Source organism: Prionailurus viverrinus, chromosome B4, assembly GCF_022837055.1.
Source record: "Prionailurus viverrinus isolate Anna chromosome B4, UM_Priviv_1.0, whole genome shotgun sequence".
Lineage (NCBI taxonomy): Eukaryota > Metazoa > Chordata > Mammalia > Carnivora > Felidae > Prionailurus > Prionailurus viverrinus.
Window position 1 is genome coordinate 113,031,712 of NC_062567.1, and position 21,430 is coordinate 113,053,141.

Here is a 21,430-nt window from a genome sequence, read left to right on the forward strand (position 1 = left end):
TGTGGCTCAGTCAGTTGAGCGGTCAACTTCAGCTCAGGTCATGATCTCGCGGTCCATGAGTTCAAGCCCTGCGTCAGGCTCTGTGCTGACAGCTCAGAGCCTGGAACCTGCTTTGGATTCTGTGTAACCCCCTCTCTCTCTGCCCTTCCCCCATTCATGCTCTGTCTCACTCTGTCTCTCAAAAATAAATAAATGTTAAAACAAATAAAAAAAGAAAAAAGAAAAAAAAATTGGTGGTTGCCAAAGGCAGGACACAAGGGGTGGACAAAATGGGTGAAGGAAGTCAGGAGATAAAACCTTTAGTTATAAAGTTCCAGGGATGTAATGTACATCATGGTAACTATACTGTGTTGTGTATTTGGAAGTTGCTAAAAGAGTAAATCTTAAAAGATCTCAACATGAGGGGGAAAAAAGGGTGTTTTTTAACATGTATGGCAATGGATATTAACTAGACTCATTTATTGTGATCATTCCACAATAGATAAAAACATCAAATCATTATGTTGTCCAGCTGAAATTGACATGTATATGTCAATTATACTTCAAAAAAAAAGGTTGTTAAACGTTGTAATAGCCTAAGAAGGCAAGCATAGCAAAATGATTCACATGAGTAAATTTAGTTATTATTCATAGAATTGCTAGAAATAATAGGATAACCAAAAAAAATAACTGTTACTTGACCTTTTTTCCAGCAATTTTTAAATTGTACATATTAACAGTTTGATAGATTTGTATTTTTATTCATACACAATTATGTCATATGTGAATGACAATTTTACTTCCTCCTTTCCAATCTTTATAAATCTTTTATTTCTTTTCCTTGTCTTATTATACTAGCCAGCACCTCCAATAAAATGTTAAAAAAAAAATGGTGATAATGAACACACTTGCTTTGTTCCTGAACTTGGGTGGGTGGAGGGAAGCATTAAATATTTAATCAATAAGTATGATGTTAGATGTAGGACTTTTATAGGTACAAAAATCCCTTCTATTCCTATTTTAATGAGTTTATCATGAAAGGGTGTTAAATTTTGTCAAATTATTTTTATGTGTCTGTTAAGAAGATTACAATAGTTTTTTTTGTTCCGTTACAGTGTTGAGTTATAGTAATCAATTTTGAATATTAAGCTACCTTACATTCCTAGAATAAACCTTACATTTCATGATATATTACAATTTTTATACATCATGGGATTCAGTTTGCTAATATTTAAGATTTGTATATTTGTTTATGGTATCTCTTTTTTTTATAATGGCTGTGTTGGGCTCTAACCTTATAAAACAAGTGGGAATGTTTTCCTTTCTTTTCTATTTTCTGGGAAAGTTTGTGTTAAGAATGGTAATATTTCTTCCTTTAGTATGTGGAAGAATTTATCAGTGAAGCCAAATGAGCCAGGCATTTTCCCTGCAGAGGTTTTAAATTAAGGATTCCATTTTCTTTCTTTCTTTCTTTTTTTAATGTTTTATTTTATATTTGAGAGACAGAGAGAGAGAGAGAGAGAGAGAGAGAGAGAGAGAACATGAGCAGGGGAGGGGCATAGAGAGGGAGACACAGAATCTGAAGCAGGCTCCAGGCTCTGAGCTGTCAGCACAGAAGCCGATGCAGGACTTGAACTCATGAGCAGTGAGATCATGACCTGAGCCAAAGTTGGACGCTTAACCAACTGAGCCACCCAAGCGCCCCAAGGATTCCATTTTCTTAACAGATACTGGACTATTCAGATTACCTAATTCTTCCTATATTGGTTTTGTTAAGATGTTCTTCAAAGAATTTGTTCACTTCATCTAAACTGCACAAGTTATTTTTAAAATATTCTTGTTGTTTTACTATCTATAAGAGGGGCTGCCCTGCCTGGCTTAGTCAGTAGAGCATGCAACTCTTGATCTCAGGGTTGTAAATTTAAGCCCCACGTCGTTGAGTGTACAGATTACTTAAAAATAAAATCTTAAAAAAAAAAAGAAAAAGAAATATAGTGATACCCCTTCTCCATTCATCGTATTGTGCATCTGTGTTTACCTGCATACCTACCTATTTTGTGAGCAGTTAGGAAAAAATGAATCTAAGGCTCTATCAATTTTACCAATCTTTTTTTTTTAAATCAGCTCTTGGCATTTTTAATTTTCTCTATTATATATTTTGTTTCACTGATTTCTGGTAATACCTTGAAGATGATGATGATGATGATGTTCGCAGTTAAATCTATCCACTAAGTTCATAATTCAATTATTGTGTATTAGTTGTAAACCTGCCATTTATTTAACAGTTTTGTTTTCTGGAGGAATTGTCAAGCTTTTTCTGTTGTTTTCTAAGCATATAACAACAAGGTAATTTTAAAGTCTGCATCTGATAATTCCATTTCCCAGATTCCCTATGGGGAGTCTGTTTATATTGGTTATTATTTCTCTTGATTTTCGATGTTATCTTATTTCCTCATGTAGCCAGTATAATGATGATTTATAAATAGTTGGAGCAGCTTTAGGTTTACAGAAAAATGTAACAGGAAGTATAGAGTTCCCACATATTCCCCCTTTCACAGTTTCCTCTATACTATTAACATCTTACATGGGTGTGGTACATTTATTAAAATTAATGAGCCAATTTTGAAACATTATTATGAACTAAAGTCCACAGTTGACATTAAGTTTCACTCTTTGTGTTGTACAGTTCTACAGGTTTTTTTTCCAAATGCATGATGTCATGTATGCACTATTATACTGAATAGTTTCACAGCCCTACAAAACTTCCTATGCTCTACCTATTCATCCCTACTCCCACAACCCCTGGCAACCACTGGCATTTTTTTGTGTCTCCATAGTTTTGCCTTTTCCAGAATGTCATATAGTATATAGAAATTATACAGTATATAGTCTTTTCAGACTGGTTTCCTTCATTTAGCAATATGTGCTTAAGGTTCTGCCATGTCTTTGCATGGCTTGACAGCTCATTTCTTTTTATCACTAAATAAAAATATCCATTGTATGGATGTAGCACAGTCTTTTTTTAATCCATTCATCTACTGAAGAACATCTTGCTTACTTCCAAGTGTCTGTGTTTTTGTGTGTGTGTGAACATAAGTTTTCGACACATTTGAATAAATATCCAGGAGCATGATTACCGGATGGTATGGTTTGACTAAGTCCACCTTTGTAAGAAACTACCAAAGTGTATTCCGAAATGGCTGTACCATGTTCCAATTCCACACAACGAAGGAGAGCTCCTATTTGTTCCATATCTTTGCAGGATTTGGTACAGTCAGTGTTTCAGATTTTAGCCATTCTAATAGGTATGTAGTGATATTTTTATTATTTATTTATTATAATATTTATTTATGCCTATTTTAAATTTTTTGTTATATATTTAAAAACTGTGGAAATAAAGTCTATAATGTTGTTTTCCCTTAAAGTAGATTTACATTTGTTTCTTGCAGGCAGCTACAAACACTAACAATTTGGGTATATTTAATCTGATTATAAGGACTGACATTATCTAAAGCTACACTTCAATACTTGCAAGGGCCAGGCTATTTTTTCATTCTTAGTCTAAACATAAATCCCTCCCCTTCAGTGTCCCAACCCAAAGCACTAGCATACTTGGATCTGAGATCCTCTCTCCGGCAGATTCTGAATTCCAATTTTTGTTCCCCAAGCTCTGTGAAGTTGTCAAAAGCTTTGCTTCACTTCTCAGCCTCTCAACTCCCTCTTCTAGAATCAGCAGTTTCCTCTAAGGAAAAAGCAACCTCACATGCCATGCTCACCTCTCTCAATTTCTCGCCTCTCCAGGAGCTTGGCCTCCTAATTCTTCACTGCCTCTCATGGAGATATTTTTTTTTAAATACTTTGTCTGATTCTTCTAGTTTTCATATGGAGAGTTGACCCACATATTTCCTAGTTTGTCATTATCAAAAGCATATGCTCCTTTTAGGTATTTTAGTCTAATTAGTAGCATTTTTTTTTAAGTTTATTTATTTTGAGAGAGAGAGAGAGAGTAAAAGTGGGGCAGGGATGGGGAGAGAGAGAGAATCCCAAGCAGGTTCCACACTGACAGTGTGAACACGGAGCTTGAACTCAAGAACTGTGAGATAATGACCTGAGCCAAAATCAAGAGTCAGATGCTTAACTGACTGAGCCACCCAGGCACCCCAGTAGACATTTTACAGATGGAAATGCTTAATATTTCATTACTGTATGATTGTATAAACTTGCAATCTTAAAATCTGGTTATTTTTCTCCATTTTTATTGTTCATTTAAACTGTAATACAAAATTTTTTATTTCATCACCAAATCTAATCAAGTATATACACACACATACATATATACACACACAGAGTGCACATTTAATTGGGCCCTATATTAACTATAGGTAATTCAAAATATAGGGACTTCTGAAGGGAATTCCAGTCAATAAGTACCAAATCATGAGAAAGGGCTTTGTAGAATGGATAAGAAATGAAATAGGGAAAATGTGTACTACTACAGGGATGTGGATTTGCCTGAAGGTTCTCCAGCAAGGGACTGATAAGTAAAAGACATTGTTTTGAGAAGTCTGATACAGCATCAATGTATGTGACAGATTCCAAAGTTTGCCTCTTACAAGGCACATCTGGAGATAAGCTTGAAGACAGGGTTCAGGACAATGCTGTCCTCATCCTCATCTCTGTAAAACAACCAACCACGTACTGAGCACTTTCAGTTGCCAGGAAATAGCTAGAATGCAGTAAAAACACTGGCTGGTTAGTTGACTAAAAGACCCAATGAATGCCTTAGCCTCTATCTCTATAATCATTTCTTTGCATACATTCTCATTACCTTGACCCAAGTCTCCCTCTTCTTCAAACTCACCTGGAAAAACTCAGACCCTTATTAAATACAACTAGACTGCATGCCTGGACCTATGCAACTAAATGAAGTCAGCAAACACACACACACAACTTGTGCACTGTGTTACCTGACAGTCCTTCTAATTTCCCTCATCTAATCACTCTCCCAAACTCTTACATTCCTTCACAACTTACTATGTCTCCTCAGATCTCTGACACCTGCACTCTTCACAATCTGAGCCAAAGACCCAGATTCTTTTTTGCACTGAGAAAACTGCAGCATCAGGAGAAAATTTCCACACATCTATCGATTTATCAGAAATTTATAAACATATATTTTGCCTTTTTTCCAGGTATAATAGATACACTGTGTTCTTAGGCCTTCCACCTCTGAATTGCTGCTAAAGAATATTATCCCTGCAAGTGCCCCCCTTTCTTCTGCATCATCAATTTTCCCCTTGCTACTGAATCACTCTATAATTCACCCCACCCTTAAAAGAACTCTTTGATCTCACAACCCTCCCTAGCAATCACCCCAGTTCCCTGTTCTTTACAACAAAATCCCTTAGACAAACTCTATCTTCCACTTCAATCTGGCTTGTATTCCTTCTATTCCACACAAACAACTCTTGACAAGCCACCAACAATCACTAAAAAGCCAAATGACCCATTTTGGAGGTGGCAAGACAACTGGCTTTGGCATGATTTATGATTCCTTGGATTATGCAAAGAAAAATGAACCCAAACATAGACTTGCACAACATGGCCTGTATGAGAAGAAAAAGACATCGAGAAAACAGTGGAAGGAACGCAAGGACCGAATGAAGAAAGTCAGGGGAACTGCAAAAGCTAATGTTGGTGCTGGCAAAAAGAAGTGAGCTGGAGATTGGACAACAGAAGGAGTAAAGATGCTTCAGGGACTATCTGGCGTTTGTGCAGATTTTTCATGAGAGGATTAATAAACTAAGAACTTTTATGTGTCTGAAAAAAAAAAAAAGCCAAATGAATTCCTAGTCTTCATATTGCTATTTTATCATCTTATTCTCAATGTCATTCGATACAGTTGATCTTTCTTGAAGCACTTTTCTTCACTTGGCATCCAGTACCTTCTTGGTTCTCCTACCATCCTGGCCAGTCCTTCTCAGTTTCCTCCTTTTCTTCTCAACTTCAAAATTCCTCAAAGTTCAATCCTCACTCTTCCTTTACTTTCTAGGTGACCTCATTTAATCCCTTTGCTTTCAATACCATTTATGTGCTGATGGCTCCCAAGTCTTTATTTCTAGTCCAATCTTCCTCCCTGAACCCCTGATTCATGTATCCACCAGACTACTGAACATTTCCTGTGGAAGTCTAATCGGGTATCTCAAAGAGTTAACATGTCCAACAAAAGCATCTTTATTTTACTGCCAAACCTGTTCCTTCTAAAGTTTTTCCCACTCTATTTTAACTAAGCACTCATACTCAACATCTTAGTCATCTTTGATTTGTATTTTTCCTGCCCGACAACTATTGTAAACTCTACTTTAAAAATATATACAGAATCTGACCACCATTCCACAACAAGTTCTCTATTCCAAGTCACCATCATCTTTCACCCTGGACTACTAAAAAGTGGTCTTCCCGAGTCCTCTTTGTCTCTCTACACAACAGCCAGAGGGTCTTCTAAAATATAACGCAGATTATATTATTTTTCAATTTAGAAATCTCCAGTGTGTTCCCATCACATTCAGAATAAAAACCAAAGAATAAAAACATCATCTGCCCTCCTACTACTTCTCTCCATTCCAGCTACCTAGCTCTCTCTCCTTGTATTCCTTCAACTACCAAGCAGACTTCTGCCTCTCTCTCTCACTTGCTATTCTGTCTGGAACATTATCCCCCCATATATAAACATGGCATCCCCCTTCCTTTTCTTCAGGTCTCTGCTCAATGTTACCTTAATCAGTGAAACCTTCCCTGACTACCTATTTAAAAGGCATTCCCTTTAGTTTTCTCCTTAGCACACATCTCCACCTGACAAATACTAGTTTCTTTACTCTGTCACCCACCCACTACAACGTAAGCTCCTCAGCACAGTCTCTATTTCTGTATTCCAGTGAACAAAACTACCTAGTACATAGTAGACACTCAATGAATTTGTTGAATATGGCTAAATGAATACAGTGAAACCTTGCAGAAGATACAGCCTGAGCTAGGACTTTAGCAACAGGAATAAAAAGAAATGAGGTGAGGGAAAAAAATGCAAGACACATTGTAAAGAAAGAATTCACAGGCCCTCGTGACTGTACTGGGTTGAAGAGTGTCTCCAAAATATTCATGTCCTTGGAGAACCTCAGAAAGTGACTATAATATAAAAAGAAATTTATTTGGGGGCTCCTGGGTTGCTCAGTCGGTTAAGCATACGACTTCAGCTCAGGTCATGATCTCACAGTTTGTGGGTTTGAGCCCCATGTCCAGCTCTGTGCTGATGGCTCAAAGCCTGGAGCCTGCTTCAGATTCTATGTCTCCCTCTCTCTCCGCCCCTCCCCTCCTCACACTCTGTCTCTCTCTCTCTCTCTCTAAGTAAATGAACATTAAAAATCAAAAAAAAAATTTATATGGTCTTTGTCCTGGGTTTCTAGCACGGACCTCCTAAAATCCTTGGAATTTCCTGAGTGACAGGCATGTCTTTTGTTATTCATAACCAGCGTTTTCAATCATACCTGCATTTATGCTAATGAGGTAACTTCTGGTCGGGGCCCCTAAAAAACTCAAAATGGGGTTGTCATGCGAAAGACCAAGTGATAAAAGAGTGGGAGCTTTCAGCCGCATCCCCCTACTCCCCATTCTCCACTTCTCAGAGGAAAGGGGGACTGGAGATGGATCTCTATAAAAATTTTTCAACAAGAAGACCCAGAAAGTACCCAGATTAGTGAACACATTGATTAGCTAGGAGGATGGTACGTTCAGAGGGCATGGAGTTTCCATGCTTCCCCTTCTATATCTTGCCCTATGCACCTCTTCCATTTGGCTGTTCTTGAGTTGTATCCTTTATAATAAACTAGTAAATGTAAGTAAAATGTTTTCCTGGGTTCAGTGAGCTATTCTAGAAAATCATCAAATCTGAGGAGGGGGTCATGGGAACCCCCAATTGATAGCCAGTTGGTCAGAAGTACAAGTGGCCTGGGACCTGGCATCCGACATCGGGGCAGTCTTGTGAGACTGAACCCTTTAACTTGTGGAATCTGATGTAGTGTCAGAATTAAACTGCACCGCTGGACACCCACCTAGCTGGTGTCCAGAGAATTCGAAAATTGGCTGTTGGTAAAACACTCCAGAGTGACTTTACCTAGAAAAAGGGTCTTTACAGATATAATCAAGTTAAGATGAGGTTATACTGGATTAAGTAGCCCCTAAATCCAATATGACTGGTATCCTTATGCAAAGAGGGAAATGTGGACTCAGAGACAAGACACACAGGGAGAACACCAGATGAAGACAGGCACAGAATGAAGTGATATGCCTACAACCCAAAGAACACCAGGGATTGCTAGCATCCACCAGCAGCTAGGAGAGAAGTGTGGAAAAGATCCAGCCTTTGGAAGGAGCATGGCCCTAGGGGCATCTTGATTTTAGACTTCTGACCTCTAGGATTATGAGATAATACCTCTCTGATGTTTTAAGCCACATAATTTGCAGTAATTTGTTACAGCAGCCCTCAGAAACCAATAGAGTGATTGCCTACATCTGAGGGAAGGGAGCCCTCGGGGTCAATCAGAGGTTTGAAGCCTAAGTGACAGGAAGAATGACATGCTACTGAAAGAGATGAAGAGTTCAGAGGGGACACTGGCTGTAAGGAATGATTTCAATTTTGACTTTAGCAGTCCAGTGCCATCACAGGATTGCCAAGTGGATGCCTTGGTGTTAAAAATATTCCAACACAAAGGAGCAATAGAAAAATCAAAAGAACACTAATACAAGAACCCAACCTGGGATTCCCCTTTTACCACCTTCTAGCCAAATTCAACGAACTCTTCAGTAATCATACTAACCAACCATTTATCTTGGATACCTTTCTTTTCCAGTGGCTTCTACAACACCACACTGTAGCTTCCACCTCTATGACCATTCCTCTACTAAATCCAGTTCTTCTTTCTAAGTCAATTCGATTCTTAGTCCTTTTATTCCTCAATCCTCTTCAAAATCTCAAGTGTCTAATTCTTTCTCTAATCTGAATGATCCCCATGGTGTATATTCCATTATTTCTAGTTATTTACAGAGCACCTTCACCTAAGAGTCTAGGACAGGGATGCACTGTCATACTTCAGATCTGACACGTGTTTAGTAGAATATACCTTCTCTTTCTACTCAACTGACACGTGTTCTTCACTCCATTACGACAACTCCATTTATATACTCTCACAGCTAAAACATGTCATATTTTCCCTTTCTTCTTTAGCACCATATCCTGTAAATCTTCTCCTTCAGAATAATTCTAAAGAGTCACCTTTCATCTTCATTCCTCTATCACAAGCCAAAATTCCACACTTCTTACCTCATTTTATCACAAGAGCTTCCTAACTGGCCTCCCTGTCTTCAGGCTTCCTTCGCTCTGATGCTCTTCTCAAACTTTAGGGTCTGTACAGATCACCTGGGAGTGACTATTAGTATTGTTTAGGTATTGCATGTTATCTTCTCCAACTAGATTATATGGTCATCAAACCAACTAGATTATATGGTCATCAAAGGCAGGAATTAATCATGGCTTCTATTTTCCTCTAAGTGTATAATAGAATGCTAGGCCACCCAACATATTCAATAGACACTTTAGAAGTTTAAGACTACGGTTCATGTCTTTTCCAAAAAACATTCATAACCATAATTTAACCAAGAATAATTTCAGAGAGATGTACCTTAGAATAAAAATAACAAGTTGTCATCTCAAGTGCCTTAAAAGGAAAAGGACAACTCACTGTGCTCAAACCAAGAGATCTCTCTTCTTACTCACACTTCAACAATGTATAGAGAAAAATATACACAGAAGCCAACAATCACAGAAGGGCATCCTAACTCAAGATACCTGGTCAAGTTCTTCCAAACAAATCAACAAAGTAAAATATCATTACACAAAGATTCTACCTAAAAAGACTTAACAGAAATGACATAAGCTTTGTGCATAGGAGGTTGGAGCTGTAAAGAAACACACTCAGACGTCAATGAGGCATCTTTTCTAGCCTGGGGAAAAAAATAAAGCTGCCACTCTCCAGTTATAAGAACCACTCACAGGAAAGCAACTCAAAAGGATTATGATTTCTGCTCTAGAGTTAATATTTTGTGACTTGCTTTAAGTCTTACAACATAAGAAAGTTATGATTTTTGTCACTTAAAGAACCTAACAAGTCTATTGCACTCCTATGAATTATATTTATATAATCTTAGAGCCAAATTTTTCATATAGAAGCATTATCTTTAACTAGAATGGAAAGAGTCTGACTTAAAGAAATTCACTTCATAGCGATTATTCTGCCACGAGAAATAAGACTCATATGGGTACAATGAAGAGAAAAGCAGTCAAGTATTCGGGAAATTGGGAAATTAAAAGAGTAACAGCGCAGAGAGAACAAAGGATTAAGAACAGAAAGATGTAAATTTTAGTCATGGCACTGAATCTTACTAGTCAAGTAATCTTGGCTACCTACCACTTCAGTTTCCTAATCTGTAAAAACTATGTGAATGCTAAAATTCCTGAGCCCTAAAATTATATGTACTCACAGATTTTTTATAGTATTTCTATGCCACATATATTGTCTATTTTTCTACTTTAATTGATGTAAAGTTGTAAGCCTCTAGGGAAGTGTCCCACGTGGTAAGACAGCTCTGGGTCATAACTACTCACTGAATTGAGCTTAACAATTTCCTATGACTTCAAATCATAACCCACAGGTCACATTTTCAAAAGTGATATGGATATTCCCGATGTTCACACCCATCATTTGGCAGGTATTTCAATAGGAAAAAATTCACCCCAGGTCACAATACTGATGAAAGGCTGTTTTGCAGATTTCTTAAATTATCACCTCTTCCCTTCTTACTAGTATCTATGATTAGCTGGTAATCTCTCTCACCACTGGATGTCACTTTTGCTCCAACAGAAGTCAACCCAAACTAACCTCAATAGTAATTAGAATCTGGTTTCTATGATGCATAACTCTAAAACCTTAACATAAACATTTCTCTGTGAAAGATAAAATCAGTTCTTATAATTTCTACTGATTTTTGGCTAAAATCTGGCTTCAGATGCTTCTAGGCTTCAAACAGTACTAGGAACCACAAGTGAAATTTCTAAGATCATCCCAAGCCATAAAACACTTCACTGAAATTCCACCAATACCCATGCACCGCTCAGTACTTGTATGGCCAGAAAGAAAGAGAAGCGGCACACACGGGAGGAAATACAAACAAAGACAGTGTTTATATTCAAGTATAAAACACTGAGATTCCCTTTTCTAATCTCAATGTTACACTACTTCCAGCATTATGAGAAGAGAAAAGCAATATTCAGAAATCACGAAAGTGGGAAAGCAATGACTTGGAGACTTCTCGTACTGTCACTCCAACTATCAGGATGCATTTGGCAGTTATATCCAATAACCATAAATAGGTGTCTAGGAACTGTGTCTTTGGTTTCCAAATTCAGAATATGTAAATGATATACAGTTCTCTTCTCTTATGCAAATATGAAAAGCTAACCTTTCCAATAAACCCACAGACATTAAGATACTAGTGTGCCTATGAGAAGTGCCCTACTCTCATCTCAGATGTTCTCATCTTCCCAAAACAAATGCCATTGCTAAATGAACTTATCAAATGGGGACATAGTAAATCATTTGCGGTACTTTTATGCTACTCCTCACCCCCAGCTCCATGCACACACCAAATCTTGTTGAAAATAAGCACTGAATCACTGCCACCATGAGTCATGGTTACTGATGGGGCCATGCTACATTCCTTGGGTTTGCTGAAGTAGGAAAGAAATTGTAAACCACTGACTTAGATGAATCATCTGATTACATTATATCCATGACGCTCTGAACTATTTCCAAGAAAACATATGGAGAAAATATGCCTACAAAGGTGAAACTTAAAAAAGACCACAGCTGGAGCATCTGGGTGGCTCAGAGGGTTAAGCATCTGACTCTTGATTTCAGCTCAGGTCATGATCTCACAGTTTGTGAGATCCTGGGATACTCTCTCTCCCTCTCTTTCTCCTGCCCCGTGATTTCTCTCTCTTTCTCAAAATAAACAAATAAACATTTCAAAAAAATAAGATCACAGCTGCGGTAACTATCATGGCTACTACAGAAGTCAGGGGGAAGCCTAGTTTCTCCTGCTAGGGCAAGGAGATACTCACTCCTATATTCTTGAGTTGGAAATAAAAAATCATTTTAGCCAAAAAAAAAAAATGTTACAAGTATTAGTTAAGTACAGTTGAAACAAACCTAATCATCCTGTAAATTTAAGTGCAGAATGAGTTAATAACTAAGACTTATAAGGGCTGGTCTAGAAACTTTATCAATGAAAAAACACTGTGGGAAAATGCATGACAGCTCTGAAAAACCGACTTGAGCACAAAATTTAGAAATAAACCTGTTGAACAGTTTGCATTTTCCCAATTTATCCCTGCAAGGTTGACAGCAAAATGTCATGTTTAAATATCAAATTAAACATACACTAAAATCTCAGTTTTAATTACATTTTATTCTCCCAGAATAGTTAATTATGTTTTACTCTATAGAAATCACTTTAATAAGAACCACTTGCCTTTTTCTGGGCAATTGCAGCTCGCTGCAGTTTTTCTTTAGCTTGATTATACTTTTCTTCTCTGTCAGTGAGACGTTCCTGAAATTTATGCTTTTCTTCCAACCACTGTATCTGTTTCTCTTCCAAAGTCCTGTCAAAAGAATGTATGCAAAACACAGACGGTAACTCTTAAGATTAAATAGACATTATCCCAAGTAGAATCAAACGCTGTACCTGCTTCACCACATCCTTAATTATCCAACTACAGGCACTCTTGCATGGCCAAGTATTTGCTTATACTGAGTACTTCTCTGAGTACTGAGTAAATGGTACTCAGTATCATTACTGAGTACTTCTTCTGAGCCAGATGCTGTGCTTAGAACAGTGTGTGTACTATGTCATCTATTCTTCACAATAACCCCTTGAGTTAGGGACTACTATCATCTCCATTTTACAGATGAGAAAACTAAAGCCTAGAGACCAGCTAATGAATTTGCTTAAAGACTTACACCTAGTTAACAGCAAGACCAACACTTGATAACCAGCTTCGAATCATGATAACCACCATGCTATAAAAACTAGATCTAGCATGGGTGATGGGTACTAAGGAGGACACTTGTTGTGATAAGCACTGGGTATATGTAAGTGATAAGTCACTAAATTCTACACCTGAAACTAATATTACACTATATGTTAACTAACTAGAATTTAAATAAAAACTTGAAACATTAAAAAAAAAAAAACTGGGTCTAATAAAGCTGGTTAAAAATCAACCTAGGTATCAAGTCTTAATGCAGGATGTTTTCAGACTAGACTAAAATTCATATAATGATATTTTAAGGTACCAAAACAACCTACATCTTTAAAGCTCTTCTGCACACTTTGCATAATTTTTAGTATCATTACTATATATAGGCAGTACAAATGAGATTTATAAATCCTGAGACATCAGGTTATGGTGCCTAAGGTCATATAGACTTTAAGTGTTTTAGCTGGGACCAAAATCATGTTCAACTGACATGTCATCCAGCTATTTTCTGCCATGTAAGCTTATGAATAACATTCAGAAACCAATGATCAATTACTTAAATTTGCTAGCTAAGTTGTCATTAGAATGCTTTTTGTCTTAGAATTTTAAGTGCATTTTAATCAAACACTTCAGGTTCCAAGATATAAATTTCCATTTTTTGCAAAATAATTTGGACCCTATGGAATGTCACAACACATTATGGACAAATAACTTGCTTACTTTCTTTTCTTGAAATTCAACTGCATGTGTGAAACCACAGACAGTCTTAAAATATGAAATAATGAGACACTGAAGGGAGAAAATTTTATTTGGCAAAGTAGCCTTCAGAAGAGAAAATCTGAAAAGAATTATGTTTTGTAGATTCAAACAAAAATATAATACTAACATGAAGACAAAGCAAATACAAAATAGCAGTTTTCTATCATATCTAAACAAAATTTTCCAGAGAATGTAAGATCTTGAACATCACAAAAATCATCTCCTTGCCAGTTTTCTATATACACTGTCTACTAGTAATAAATTTCAAGACCAAAAAATATAAACAAATAAACGAGCTTTTCAAAGGGAAAATCCAAGGTATTATAGTTCTAATTCTAGGAAGTAAGTTTTGCATATCACAAAATTTCTTTCTGTTCTCTGGCATTCAGAAGAATAATTTAGATATTTGGAGTAAAAAATGTATTAATGTATTGGTTTACTCAATGAATAAAGAAGGGTTTCTTTGACGGTTTTCAAAAGAACACGGTGGACAGGCAGAATTTGTTAAAAAAAAAAAAAAGTCTTCTGCCCTAAATGCCCCCTTTTTTAAACAATTCAAGAGTCCATAAAGGTCATTCTCTAGAAATAGAAAGTACATTACCTAATACCATTGTATACTGTCAAAGGGTATTTGTAACTAGCTCCCAAAACACATTCAACATTTGAATCGTCATTAAAAGAACTACATATAACATAGCAGAAAGAAGAAATAGTTTGTACATAAAAAAGAGCAAACTCTACCTTTCAACTTCTAGTTGTGCTTTCTCAGCTTGGCTTCTTAAATTTCGGCATTCCTGTTTTAACCTCTCTACCATTTCCTTCAGTATTTGGTTTGAATTCAGCAACTCATTCTCTGACTGTCCAAGTGAGGTCACTTGGATCTGCAAACTACTGATTTGCTTAAAAGAGAAGAAAGAGAAACATACAGCCACGTATGCAATAACGAACGTATGGGAGAGGCACAGGATTGTAAGCATCTTCCTTCACAAATCCTCCACCCAACTGATTTGTCCTAAGGACACCCGGAAATTAAATGATAAACTGCAGCAGCATTAGGATCCAATAGCAAGGTATCATTGCCTAATATAACCAGAGTCTATCAAGAACCCTATTCCTCAATCCACTAAGTCCTCTCCTCTTCCTCCCAAAATAAGCAGACCAGATGAGCTACTGGGAGTAGGGAAAAGGATTGTAAGAAGGGGAGAGTAGGGGAGTGAGAAAGGAGAATGCAACCATTAGAAAGTCTCCACTGAACTTCCTCTACCTCCTAGGAAAGAACAGGTTTTAAAAGCTCATCAGCTGGGAAAGCTGCTAAGGGAATCTGTTCTCCCATTCCCATGTACCCTATGATCAGCAACTCTTCTGGGAGTTCTGCTTTCTAAATAGTTTGGAATCATTAATACAGAAAGGATCACTCTTACGTTGTTTTTAACTGGTTTCTAAGCATTCCATATACCCAGTGTTGGGTGGAAGAGAGATATTCTAAGAAACTTAATGAATGGCAAGGCTTCCTTGGCCTCTAGAGCCATTTATCAAACCATGAAATGTCACTCATGCTTTTTCTCCATCCTAATGTACTTTTATCTGGGAGTACATTTTCTCATGAAAAGTAACTAATTTTCTAGTTAAAAATTAACAGGCTAGGAAGATAAATGGTAATTTTTAGTTATATCCAAATAATCTTCATTTGGAACACAGTTATACCTACTTCCTCCACGAGCAATTTTACTCTTTTTTGGGGGCGGGGTGGGGAGCACAAGAGTGCACACACAAGTGGGGAGGAGGAGAGGGAGAGAGAGAGAGAGAGAGAGAGAGAGAGAGAGAAAGAATATTCCAAGCAGGCTCCACACTCAATGCAGAGCCTGACGTGGGGCTCAATCTCATGACCCTGAGATCATGATCTGAGCCTAAATCAAGAGTTGGTCACTTAACTGACTGAGACACCCAGGCACCCTCATTTTGCAAATTAACAAATCTTCATTTTCTTTCACCTTTTCTTACCTCTTAGCCATTCTCTCAGAGGAGCTGGAAGCACAGAATCAAGAGACTCAAGAGTCAAAAGAAACCAGATTCTTTGGGCAATAAATTAAATAATTCCAGCCCTTCCTGGTGGTGGCAAAACCAAATAAGACAGGACTGTATACAACCAAAGAACAACTGACCAAATAAAGTAAAATGATATGTCTCAGATTTCTACTTTAGAATAAATTTCTCCAGGAAGAGCTACTCAGTCTTTATTTAATTGGAGTTATACAAATTAAATCTGTAATACAATTGATTGAACAAGTAACCCTCAAAGAACTTAATTATTTCTCCACATCTAACAAATGACAGCCCAATGCCAATGATACTAGATCACTTCTCTCAGAGTATCAAACACTATGTCCTCCTAGCTGAGACTTAGAAACCACAACTGCATATGCAAAGCAATGCCAGCTAGCTTGCAAGGATAAATCCTAAAAATGGAATCCTCTTTACTTCATAACTTTAAACAAAAAAGAAAATAGAATCCAGGAAAGAACACTCTTCCATGTTTTGCCCATATAAGTTTTTCTTAAACCCAAATAACTTCAATTAAAATATAAATTTCCTTCCATAAATACAACTCTTAGATTTCACATTTCACAGGGATATAATAAGAAATAGTTCATAGAATAAGCAATATAAAGTTACAAGTCAATCCCACAAGGAATTTAAAATCTAGATGATCTTTCTAATCAATTTTTAAATTCAGAATATTAAAGTAGTGTTCCTTAAACTATAATTAAAAAAAATTAATTATGGGTGACAGCATATAAAGACCTCAAGAAAAACAGCAGTTAGCAAAACCAGCTTACTAACTAGAGCTTCAAGAGGTTTAAACAATTTTATCTTCATCTATCAACCTCACCAACACATATCAATGTAATGATTATATTTTCAGAATACTGATATAGAAAATTCCAAAAGATTCAAACAACACACAAACAACCCAAGTACCCATCCACAGATGAATGGATCAAGAAGGTGTGGTATATACACAAGACGGACTATTACTCAACCATAAAAAATTTTGGACAAAATCTTGCCATCTGCAACAACATGGATGAATCCAGAAGGTACAAGGCTAAGTGAAATAAGTCAGAGAAAGACAAATATCATACAATTTCACTCATATGTGGAATTTGAGAAACAAAACAAAGAAAAAAAGAGAAAACCAGACGCTTAAATACAGAGAACAAATTGGTAGTTGCCAGAGGGGAGATGGGTGAAACAGATAAAGAGGATTAAGAGTATACTTAGAGTGATGAGCACTGAGTAATGTACAGAATTGTTGAATGATTATACTGTACACCTGAAACTAACTGAACACTGTAGGTTAATTATACTTCAATAAAAAAACCCAAAACTTACACACATACACATTGAAAATACAGATTTAAAGAAGCACTTAAAAAAATAAAAGCAAGGCACGCCTGGGTGGCTCAGTCAAGCGTCCAACTTTGGCTCAGATCAGAGATCCCCCAGTTTGGGAGTTCGAGCCCCACGTCGGGCTCTGTGCTGACAGCTCAGAGTCTGGAGCCCACTTCGGATTCTGTGCCTCGCTCTCTCTCTGCCCCTCCCCTGCTCACACTCTGTCTCTCTCTGTCTCAAAAATAAATAAAACATTAAAAATAAAAGTAAAAAAATAAAAGCAAAATGTTTGCTAAAATCATTACCTGTTTCAGGTCAGCATTTTCATTTTTTTCTTTCTCTGCATTTTCAATATTCACAATTTGTTGCTGAAGTTTTAACCTAAAAATGACAACCCAACAAACACATTTATTAAGAAACCATAGTTCCTATATTTCAATGAATTAGACAATCATTTTAGAGTACCCGTATTGACACCAGGTGTTGTGCTTGTTAAGTGGCAGATAAAAGTTTGATAAAGATTTTGACTTCAGGAAGGTGTGTTCACATGTAACTAAGATGTATCAAATTTCTGCTTTTACTGTGGAAAAATCTACAAACTTCTGGCATAGAGAAGATGAGAAATCAAGTAGGTCTAGGAAGACGAGACTACATACATGGAGATATAAATTTGATGGGTATGATTTTGATAAACGCGGGGAACAACCTGAACAGCCTTTGGTGGGAGAGTGCATAACGTGTCACTAAGGCATCAGAAAGTGGTCTAGTGCGGGCAAAGCCATGTCTGTGATCACACAGCTTACACAATGCTTTCACCCACACTGCTACCTCACTTTCACTTACCAGACTTGGAGCTCCTAAATGTATCTCTAATGCCTATTAAGTCTCCCTGTTTTTAACTGCAGTAATTTCTCACCATAACTCCATGAAAGTAAGCAAAGTCATCTTTATTATTTCAATTTTATAGATAAAGAGATTGAGGCTCAGGCCCAAATCACATAGCTACCAAGCAGCCAAATGAAGACAGGACCCAGGTCTTCTACCCCAAGTAAGGGTTCTTCTCCTACTTATTATGCTGCAATTTTACTGATTTAAGTTGAAAATTTAAAAGAAAACTATCTAGTACAGGACACCATAGTGTATTCTATAAAATATATTATGAGTTTTCATCCCTGAGATGAATGCTTATACAATGTGTGTCCTTTTCAAAGGAATGATACATTTTTAACCAGAACCTTAAAACATAGAGCATCTCTGGTAACCAAATAACTAACCTCATAAGAAAGACTTTATGCTAATAGGATAGGCCAATATGTGATAGGATATGCCCTCAACTGCTCCCTTTTTAAAATCCCTCAAACATTTACCTCAAATATAATTCATTTGGCATTTATTATTTACACTTTGGCATTATTAGCATGTCTTATCAACCCAGGTAGAACTGCTTATTGGAAAGACGACATTCTCAAGAGCCTAAGGCTGTGCTTGAAATGTTAACAAGAATTCAATAAATATTTGTTGATGGAATGAATGAACCAACCCAAATCCTGGGTTAGACACTTAAATGTGTAAGGTGACTGGACAATATGACACGGAAGAAACTGTAAGACCCAATGCTTCCTAAGATATTTACATACAAATGCTAGAAACAACGGATCTAAAGGAAAGGGGAGTCTTGCTCTTACTTTGCTCCTTTAACAGTACCAGTCATACTCTTGTTTCATAATTCCAGCTACATTTTTACTCTCCAAAACTTTCTCTGCATCTCACCCTTAAATGTTTATGGATGTCATTAACTTGGTGCTTCTAGGTCACAGAGTTAATAAAGATTTCTTTCTAAAAATCATGAAGACAGAAACAGAGGAGAAAACACTGTGGGTCCTAGCTCAGGTCCAGAGTTAAAAAGTTAGGTCCCGGGGCGCCTGGGTGGCGCAGTCGGTTAAGCGTCCGACTTCAGCCAGGTCACGATCTCGCGGCCCGTGAGTTCGAGCCCCGCGTCAGGCTCTGGGCTGATGGCTCAGAGCCTGGAGCCTGTCTCCGATTCTGTGTCTCCCTCTCTCTCTGCCCCTCCCCCGTTCATGCTCTGTCTCTCTCTGTCCCAAAAATAAATAAATGTTGAAAAAAAAAAAAAATTTAAAAAAAAAAAAAAAAAAAAAAAAAAAAAAGTTAGGTCCCAAGTAAATCTTAGCTCTGGTCAAGATTTTGAATACACCTGGTAACAGGAAGAAACAAGATCCTGTTAAGAAAGCAATGTGGTCTGAATGCTTTCTAAATAAGTTAAGTAGGTATGAAAGGAAACAATGCCCTACAAACAAAAATTGAAGCCAAAGACTATCATGAAAACATGAAAAGTAAGAACATCATTATGGTAGACTGTAAGAGGTGACAAAGTCTTCTCCAGTTCACTTCGCTAGAGTTGTGCAGTGTTAGAATCTACAACCCATATGGCAGTTTTTTAGAAGAAAATTAGTCCACAATTTAAGATCATTACAATTAGGATTGTAAGGGATTATGGAATTTAACATAAATAAAAATTAATAGAGATGATTAGGGTCTAGAAATACATTCAGTGGTCTTAACCTCAGTAACAAAAGAGTTCAGTACAAATTATTTCAAAATGCAATGCTGCAGACTTAGGAATAAAGTACAGTACCTCTTTTGATGAGAAAGTTTTGACTATTTAAGGTAGGTCACAACAAATCAAAAGAAATCAAGTCTTAAAGTAGAACTAAAAAATACAGAAGAGAGTGCAATTAACTAACTTCCTTCAGGGTATCAGTAAAGGCTACATAAGAGAAATGCAATTTGAGCTGGACCTTGAAGGCAAAATAAGAGTCTGAGGTAAAGAAATTAAAGACATAGATGAAGAAGATAATCAGTGAAGCAAGACTCTAGAGGAAGCAAAGGAGATGGGAATCAGAACACTTGAGACGTAAAGTGAGAAGGGATATCTTCATTAAAGTAGAAAGGGAGGAGAGAATAGATGAGGATAGAAATTCTCAGATAGTGAGAAGTTTAAAGAATTTACATCTAGGAGCTTTTGCTCAGGTACAAGTGAGAGCATAGGTAAACAGTGGACAAATAGATTTCAAGCTAAATGGGAGGCAAGGGAGCCAGGTTAACAGAGTGGAAGAAAAAAAAAAGTATATGAACTAATTTTGCTATCCGTTTGACTATCAAATTTTAATGCCTTCAGTAAGATTGAAGTAGATAAGTGGAAAAAAACAGGTATTTGAAATATCAGTTCAAAGGGATGACAAGGTCCAAGAAATGGCTAAGTGTGGGGGCTGCTAAAGTTGAATAAAGATAAAGAATATAAGAGTTAAGATAAACTATAAGGCTAAGGTGGATCAACAATATGAATGGTGTCGTCACAAAGAACAATGACAAAGGATAGAAAATAGTAACAAATTGAGCTAGACAGAAGTCAAGCTCTTCATTGACTGTTGGGGAACATCTTATAGGTTGGTCACTGAGAAATAAATAGGGATAAGATGGACGCAGTGAAGACCAAAAGCAAAACCATTTTAATCCAGTTAGTCAAACAATTGTCTGGAAGCAAAGTGGGTTCACAAATATGGATTTTCCTTCTTGTTCCCTAGTTGCAGGACAGACGAAGGGAAGAGTAATTCCACTTAAAAGGGTTGCCAGGACAAGGTCAGGTTTCAGTGAGGGCATATTTTTTTAAAATGTGGAGACTGTGGGGCGCCTGTGTGGCTTAGTCAGTTGGGCATCCGACTTTGGCTCAAGTCATGATCTCACAGTTTGTGAGTTCAAGCCCTGCGTCAGGCTCCTGATGACAGCTCAGAGCCTGGAGCCTGCTTTGGATTCTGTTTCCCTCTCTCTCTGCTCTTCCTCTGCTCATGCTCTCTCTCTCCTTCAAAAATAAATAAAAACTAAAATAAAATAAAATAAGGAGACTGCAATATATATACATATATATATACATATATATGTATATAGGTAATGGGATAGATTTCAGAGGCTACAGCAAAAATTACTGAAAGGAGAGATTTAATGGATTGGTCATGAGGAGAAATCAAAAAATGAAGGATGAATACGTTGTTGAATGAGCAACTATGACATCAAGTACTTTATATTTTTAATGTAATTATGGAAATAATCGAAGCAGAAATTGTAGACAGACCACAG

The 21,430-nt window shown here is 36.9% G+C and overlaps 1 protein-coding gene and 1 long non-coding RNA gene across 8 annotated transcripts in view; one reads left to right on the forward strand and one right to left on the reverse strand.

The window, feature by feature from the left end:
- The window catches only part of CEP83 (centrosomal protein 83), a 127,598-nt gene that overhangs the window by 12,005 nt on the left and 94,163 nt on the right, over window positions 1–21,430 (reverse strand). For 6 of the 7 annotated variants that reach the window (XM_047866009.1, XM_047866013.1, XM_047866012.1 and 3 more), the window contains 3 exons: window positions 17,584–17,659; window positions 14,627–14,784; window positions 12,619–12,748 (listed from right to left, as the gene is read on the reverse strand). In XM_047866009.1, the coding sequence (XP_047721965.1) occupies window positions 12,619–12,748; window positions 14,627–14,784; window positions 17,584–17,659 (364 nt within the window). Of the gene's footprint in view, window positions 1–4,101; window positions 4,113–12,599; window positions 12,749–14,626; window positions 14,785–17,583; window positions 17,660–21,430 lie in introns of those variants that run through there. The other variant, XM_047866016.1, reaches the window with a different exon arrangement.
- On the forward strand, window positions 5,489–11,996 carry LOC125169998 (uncharacterized). The gene is made up of 3 exons (XR_007153866.1): window positions 5,489–5,795; window positions 11,262–11,264; window positions 11,986–11,996. It is a non-coding gene; the product is annotated as an uncharacterized LOC125169998 (long non-coding RNA).